A 7,821-nucleotide genomic window follows, 5' to 3' on the forward strand; every position below is an offset into this window, starting at 1 on the left:
CCCTCCTTTTCTACAACATGGAGTGAAGCACTTCCAGAACCGACAACCAAACCCCAACGGCCTCACACAGCACGGCAGAGCCAAGCTGTCTCTGGTCTGTCACCAGGAGAGGTTCTTTCACACAGCCAGAAACACAGCCATGTTGGTGAAGCCGCCATAGGCTGAATTGCACATTCAGGTGTCACTATTTGAAGATACACACAGTTTCATCTTTACCCAGCTCTAATACATGGTATGTAATAAAATACAGCATCAGCGTCCAGCCTTGTAAAAACCAATCATTTTACCCATGAGATTTGCTGTACCCGTGCTAACCTAGGCTCACATTCCAGCTTTACACGAAGGCTGCCAGCAGCCCAGCTACCTGCGTGCGCTCATGCAAACACATCGCGCGCCCCTCGCTTTTTCAACAAAAAAAATCCGCACGGAGATGCGCAGCTCTAAGCACACAGTTTCGCGACGAAAACCGGCACGTTGAGGGTTACCTCTACTTACCGGCACCCCCGGCTCGGTGCGCACCGTGAGCGAGCGGAGAGCGGCGGACGGCCCGCGCTGAGCGCCCGCACGCCTACGGAAGGTGCCCACACCCGCCCCGCGGGTACAGCCGCTCCGAGGCCGTTCCCCCTTCGCAGCGCCCCGTCGGGCCGCACCGCCCGGCCCCGGGCTCTTCGCCGGAGGTGCTCTCGCCCGCACCTACCCGTCCGGTAGCTTGCCAGCTGAAGTTCATGGCGTGGATGCCGACGGGGATGGCCGGCATCCTCTGCTGAGCTTTCCTGAAGTCGTGAGTGAACGGGGCCATCTTCCCCTCGGACACGATCAGGATGTCCTCCTCGAAGCCTGCGGAGGGCAGAGGGTGCGATGCGCGACGCTGGCACGGCTGCAGGAGCCCCACCGCCCTCCTTTCCTCCCTCTCGTCCACTTACCGATGAGGACTCGGGCTTGCTGCGCGTCGATCCACAGGTAGAGCGTGTCGGGCTGCCGCGCCGCGGCCCGCACCCCGCACAGGCTGAGCGCCCCGCACAGCAGCGCCGCACACAGCCGCCCCGCCGCGGCCATGCTCCGCGCCCGCAGCTGCCGCCCCGTTCCCGGCCCCGGCTCTCGCTGCTCCGCCGCCTCTGCCGCTGCGCGCCACCACCCGCGGGCGGGCGGGGACGGGCGGGGCGGGGCGGGGACCTCGCCCGCGGGAGCGCTCCGTCTGTATTCTTTCCTAAGAAAGTTTTCTGTTTGTTTATTTGTTTGCTTGTTTTCTCAATGCTGAAGCCAGCCGGGATGGATAAAGTCTGAATGAACCCGAGTATCCCCGCGTGGCGCTCCGGCAGGAGCCGCGCCAACTCACACGTGTGGAAACGATTGTGGCCGAGTCCTTACTTCTGTTCTATTTTATTTTATTTTAGCTGAGCTGCTAACAGGACCCGCGGCTCAGCACACGAGAAACACACACCTTTCCCTAAGGCGTGCACGCATCGCAGTATCCCGGAATCACAGAATGACCCGGGTTGGAAGGGACCTCAAGGATCATGAATATGCAACTACCCGCCACATGCAGGGCCACCAACCTTCACATTTAATACTAGACCAGGCTACCCAGGGCCCCATCCAACCTGGCCTTGAACACCGAGGAAAGTGGGAATCCACAACCTCTCTGGGCAGCCTGTTCCAGCACGCGTACATACTGCACAAACTCACACACAGGAGAATAGGACACCGCACCGGATCGCAGCACCACTCCCGTGCTCCACCGCCCCGCTCGCCCCAGTGACCGCTCCCGGCTCCCTGCGGCTCCCGGGACGAGGCTGCCCCCTGGCGGCCGCCATCCCCCTCCGAGCCGCTTCTACGCGGCCCCCCGATGCTCTTGCCGCTGCCCTTCCTAGCGGCGGCACAATAACGTCCTTTGATGAAGGGCATTGTCAGCTACAAACCGCTATTTTTCAACACAGTCGCCACCATTTAGCTTTGCGTTTTTACCAGCGATTAACATGAGCCTGCATGCCGCGCTTGCAAACGTCTGCCCCAAAAGGCAGCACACACCACTTTACCCACTGAGGACTGCATCTCAAACATTGGGAATTTGCATGTGGCCATTCCACGGACTATTGTTTGGACTCAGGCTTGTAGTGGTGACACCACATCTTGTCAACAATACTGATGTGATCCAGGAAACTCACCTTCAGCTTCGTATTGGTCAGTAGTTCTTTCCATACATGCATAAGGGGTTCTTTATCATAGAATCACAGAATGGCCTGGGTTGAAAAGGACCACAATGATCATCGAGTTTCAACCCCCTGCTATGTGCAGGGTCACCGACCACCAGACCAGGCTGCCCAGAGCCACATTCAGCCTGGCCTTGAATGCCTCCAGGGATGGGGCATCCACAACTTCCTTGGGCAACCTGTTCCAGTGCATCACCACCCTCTGCGTGAAATGTTATGTTCCTTTATGAGCATTTATGGGACCCATCTGTGCAAATTTTGCCATCACTTTCAATGCATTGAAGCTGATATTCAGCTCCATACACCTTTGATTGAGATGCTCTTCATTTCATGGTATGGCAGCTGTACATGGCTGTCTGGAATATGGCTTGTCTCTCACATTCCTGTTTTATTCGATAATGCTTACAGTAAAGCATTCCATTTTCTGTTCTGGTTCTTTTCCTGCTGCATTCGTGGCACACCCATTGTAGAGCATGGCACTGACAGAACTTTCAGGCAGCCCTGTGCAGAGCCAGAAGCTGGACTTTATGATCCTTATGGGTCCCTTCCACCTTGGGGTATTCCGTGATTCAGTGTCTCTATGATTCTGTGATTCTAAACAGCCATGGGCTAGGCTGGCTACCAAAAAGACAGGTGTGTGTGGAGCTGGTGCCTCACCTGCTGCTGGACTTAGAAAGTGTATTGCACATGAGACAGGAGCTTGCAGAAATAAAAGAGAATATTTAATCTAGCAAACACACACTGCTTTAATTATTATTATTATTTTTAATGCAGTTGTCATTATTTTAATAGATTGTAGTAAAGATAGACTTCAACACCTTCATTTTCAAAGGAACACTCTTCTATCAACTCGTGACCAAATGAACCGTTGCTGCCTTCCTGAAGGCATCAATTCCCCATCATCCTCCTGCTGACACCATCTCAGCCTCTGCCCAAAGCTGCAAGTTCCATTTCCAGAGCCAATTTGGTGTTTGAGGGAGAGGTGTGAATCCTGGATTCAAAGCTGTCAGACCAAAGACATTGCCCACAAAGAAAAGTGCATTTCTGGCTTTCAGTTTGATTGCACTTTTGTCAATCATTTCTATGCATGTGAGCTATTGTTTCAGATTTTTCAAAACTTGATTGATTGGAAGTACATATTCATATATAATGAAAATCACATACTCTGAAAACAAATGAAAAATGTCGTAAAAGGAATAGTTCAAATTAGTTCCATATTGTTATAATTTATTGTACTGTTCCTAGTTATAAAATCCACAATTAGACAGATTAGATGGACGTGTTCAAGTTGCATTGAAGCACTGAGCTGTGAGATATTCCTGGGACTAAAAGAAAGTTTGTGTTGAAATATATGCATAGAAAACCATTCCCTTGCATGTCCCAGAGCTTCAGCACATATATGGGGCTGTGCAGTGGCTGTCAGTGGGCACAGCAGATGCTGGATTTCCATGCATTTTGATGAAGAATTGCAGGTCTCAGGGAGTATCTTATAGAGAGCAGTTACTGCAGAGGAAGAAAAGATACATCCTCTGTGCTGTCAGCAGTAGGAGGTGCAGTCTGTTCTCACACACTGTTACACATCAGAAGCATTACATGGAGAAGGGACCGCAGAGACATCCCCAAATGCAGGCAAAACTTCAGTCAAAGACTTCAGAAATCAGAGTCCGTCATGAGAGGCAAACTTCAGTAGTCCAGTCTATGTTAGATTCAGGACCCTATGAGGCTGCTAGTAATGTTAATTTTCCTATTTCTGCATCAACTCATTCTCTTTTAGCTCTTTTCTTACTGCCTCTGTTACTTCAATCTGTTTGGGTTTAACAGCCTCCTTCAGTCCTGCAGAGGGGTACTGGAGGGAAAGTCAGATGATCCTGGCAAAGTGAAAAATAAAAGGCGAGAAAGGGAGAAGAGCAGAAGTGAGGAAGTTTGTGCCTTAGAAATGGCAAAGGACATTGAGTGCTGACAGTGATTCATAGAATCATAGAATGGCTTGGGTTAGAAGGGGCCTTAAAGCCCACCCAGTTCCATCCCCACTGCAGTGGGCTGGTTGCCACCCACGAGCTCAAGCTGCCCATCTTGGTCTTGAACACCTCCAGAGATGGGGAACCCACAGCTTCTTTGAGCAGACTGTGCCAATGCCTCATCGCCCTCTGAGTAAAGAATTTCTTCCTAACATCTAACCTAATTCATCCTTTGCAAATTATTATTGTATTGCACTAAAGTGGAAAAAAAGTCTGTTTTATGCAAGTTGAATACTTGCATACTTGAACTTACGACATCAGCTTCAGACAGTTGAATATCTACATATACTGGAGGAGATAGTGGGCAGATGTGATAATTATTGATCTCTGAAAATGAACAGAACGTGTGAGAGCTGCATGATTTGTGGCTGAATGTAGCTGCCCTAAGGGCTCCAATGCTCATCTCCTACACAGAAGAGTAAGAGCTCATCTTTTGCAGCCCTGACATTGTGCAAGTTTGATTGGTCTGTGACTTACTTAGCAAGAAAGCTTTACTGCTTGCAAAGTCAAGGTTAAAACTAATCACATTGTTAATATTTCTCAGAGATAGAATCAAAAAGCATACTGAAAGCTTGTAGGAGCATTCTCAGAAAACTGTAGCTGATGTCTCAAAAGTCTGTCACCTTAATATGGCCTTGGGAGCAGAATACAATTTACATTGTCCACTCGAGATAAGGAAGGACAGACATGGGGGGGTTACAGATACCACAGCCTCAAATCGTGCCTTGCACATGGTAAAAAATGTGTGAACAGCAAAGTAGGAAAAAATCACCTTAAGCCATACGTTTTCCTCTGGCATCAAACAGCACAAGAACAGGAAATAATCCCAAAATCAGGTGGTTTTCAAACCATTTTGGGCAGCGCAAAGGGAAGGGCTGCACAGCTCCAGTCACATCTCTGTCATACCTTCCACACTGTGCAAGGCAGCAGGGCAGCCAGAAGCAGGGCCTTGGCACAGAGCTGAAGCAGCACACAGGCCAGGTGTGGGGATGCCATCCAGGCCAGGCAGTGGTAAAGCCAGCATTGCCAAATGGGCAGCCCTGCCTGTCTTGCTGCTCATCCTGTTAACACAGGATGCAGATGCTGCTGAGACCACATCCCAGGCACCTCCCAGCTAAGCCAGAGTGGCAGACATGGAACGTGAAGCAGGGCTACCTGTGTCCTGGGTTTGTGTGGGTTTTGGGTGGTTCATATGACAGTGGGAGAGCTGCTGATGTCTCTGCTCTTTCTTTCCTGTCATATTATTTTTTCTTTTTTTTTTCTTTTTTTTTTTTTTTCTGCAGTGCAAAGAATCCAGCTGCCTTTATCCCTGCAGCAAAACTTCTCAGGTTCCTTAGTTTTGCTGCTTTCCCCACTGTGCAGCCAGAAGGATGAGAACGCATGACTGAGATATCTTCAAGGAGTGTTTTCTAGGACTTCCAGTCAAGATCCATGTGCTGAAGTAGATCTGGAGCCCACAGCACAAGAACATGGAGCTGTTGGAGAGGGTTCAGAGAAGGACCATGAAGATGATCAGAGGGCTGGAGCACCTCTCTTATCAAGAAAGGCTGAGGGTGCTGGGCTTGTTTAGCTCGGAGAAAAGAAGCTCTGGGGAGACCTCATTGCAGCTTTCCAGTACTTGAAAGTAGCTAATGAACAGGAGGGGTACCAACTTTTTACATGGTCTCATAGGACAAGGGGGAACGGCTTTAAACTGAAAGAGAGGATGTTTAGGTTAGATATTAGGTGGAAATTCTTTAATGAGAGGATGGTGAGGCACTAGCACAGGCTGCCCAGAGAAGCTGTGCACGCCCCATCCCTGGAGGTGCTCAAGGACAAGTTGTGTGGGATTCTGTGCAGCCTGAGCTGGTTGGGTGGCAACCAGCCCATGGCAGAGGCTTGGAAGTGCCTTCCAACCTAAGCCATTCTGTGATTATATGATACATTGAACTATGGGCAAAGCCAAATGGAGGAAAAAATTAACACAATGAAGTCATCTGAAGCAGTAGAGAACTATGCCATGAAAACAATGAACTCATAATTAGGGCCTATTACATTTCTAACTGTGGAATATTCTTCTTCTAGCAAATTATTTTCTTCCACAGAAGTTTTAATTTCTGTTCCCCGGGTATCCAAATATCAATCCTTATTTTCTATTTCATAACACTTCCAGAACTTGCTAAGCTTAATTTTTCCCACAGGACGGAATGCATCTCTGTGACTTTCTGCTGCAGCATTACTTGGAGAGAAGCAGACCAAGAAGGGGTTTTCATGTGGGAGGAGGCACAGAGAACCAAAATATCTGCACTGAGGACAGAGGCTTTGCAGTCTTTTGGGGGTGAAGGGCAAAGAGCTGGAGAAGAAAATGCCAAGGGCTTTGATCCTGACATTCGGGGAAGAAAGCCAGAGGGAGAAATGCAGTGCCAGACACAGGAGGACAGGGTGTCAGCAAGTTCAAAAAGCACAAAAGGATCCAATCAGCAAGAGGATTGGACATGCCTGGCATTGAACACAGTAGCTACAACACTTTTTAATCACATTAACCTTCTTCCACATTTATTCAATGACACGTCTGAAAATTATCTAACCAAAATAGAGTATTCTGAGAAAAGAATAGACTACTGAATCTCTGCAGAGGTCTGGCACTGCTTCCTGCTGAAGTCAGTGGATATAGCAGGGGTCTTAGGCTGTGACTGCAGCAGGCAGTGAGAGCAGGTGCCTGAGCGATGCTTAAAGGGACTCGCACTTCTCAGAAACCCAGTGCTCAGCTCAGGGTTTTTTCCTTGTTTTAATTCCTGGGGAAGGTTTGTGCAGTAGCCAGGACACAGGAACCTTGTTTCTCTATGCAGAGAGCAGGCAAGACCCTTTTTGGGTCCAAACTACACAGGCAGCACCTGAAGTGAGCACAGCAATCTCTGAACATGTTTATTAATGTGTTGATGTTGTCCTTCTTGCACAGCATGGTGCTGACTTGCAAAGTTCTTCTTGCACTCAGTGGCCCCAGTGGGGACTATGGCTTTACCAAATGGGCTGAGCAGAGTGGGGAGTCAGGTAACTCCAGCAAAGAAACGCAGAGACTCAGTGAAGGGGATGATGGAGGATCTGGAACTTGTGTGTGCTCTCAGCAAGTTATCAGATGTAGCATTACAGCATTACCAGGTGTCAAAAGGAGAAGAAATAATGTCAAATTGTGGAGCAGTTGGAAGTAAAAACTAAATTTCGAGAGCAACAGATGGATGAAGAAAGTGTTAAAATATATACATGCCTGTAATGGTATTCAGTGACTTTTGTCTGGGATGAGTTTTTCAGAAAATCCTGACAACTGCAAATAGATTTTAAAGGGTTCAGACCTCCACAGTTAGCAGAAGGATGAGGGAACTTGTGCAGCCAGCACAGTGTCAATATGAATGATGGAAAATAATGCAAAAAGTGCTGAAATGTCTAATTGGACATTTATGGATTGTCTTTCATATGAATATAGCAAGTGGCAAACATACACTCAGCTGAAAATGTGCACATAGGATGTTGAAAATTTGCTTGCGAGTAGTTAATAATGATTATTATAATTTTTAGCTGGAAAGGTTTCCATCCTATATCTTTCTGGATGAATTTCC

General features: G+C 48.4%; 1 protein-coding gene across 1 annotated transcript in view; it reads right to left on the reverse strand.

Annotated features, from left to right (window-relative positions):
• Window positions 1-1,056, reverse strand: part of WIF1 (WNT inhibitory factor 1) — a 41,952-nt gene extending 40,896 nt beyond the window's left edge. Inside the window, exons 1-2 of the mRNA XM_042816006.1 lie at window positions 924-1,056; window positions 698-837 (exon numbers count right to left, since the gene is read on the reverse strand). Coding sequence (XP_042671940.1) covers window positions 698-837; window positions 924-1,056 — 273 coding nt within the window. The remainder of the gene's footprint in view (window positions 1-697; window positions 838-923) is intronic.
• Window positions 1,057-7,821: the final 6,765 nt, after the last annotated feature.

Source organism: Centrocercus urophasianus, unplaced genomic scaffold (genome assembly GCF_019232065.1).
Source record: "Centrocercus urophasianus isolate 14NV4802_14NV808 unplaced genomic scaffold, USGS_Curo_1.0 seq_15, whole genome shotgun sequence".
Taxonomy (NCBI): Eukaryota; Metazoa; Chordata; class Aves; order Galliformes; family Phasianidae; genus Centrocercus; species Centrocercus urophasianus.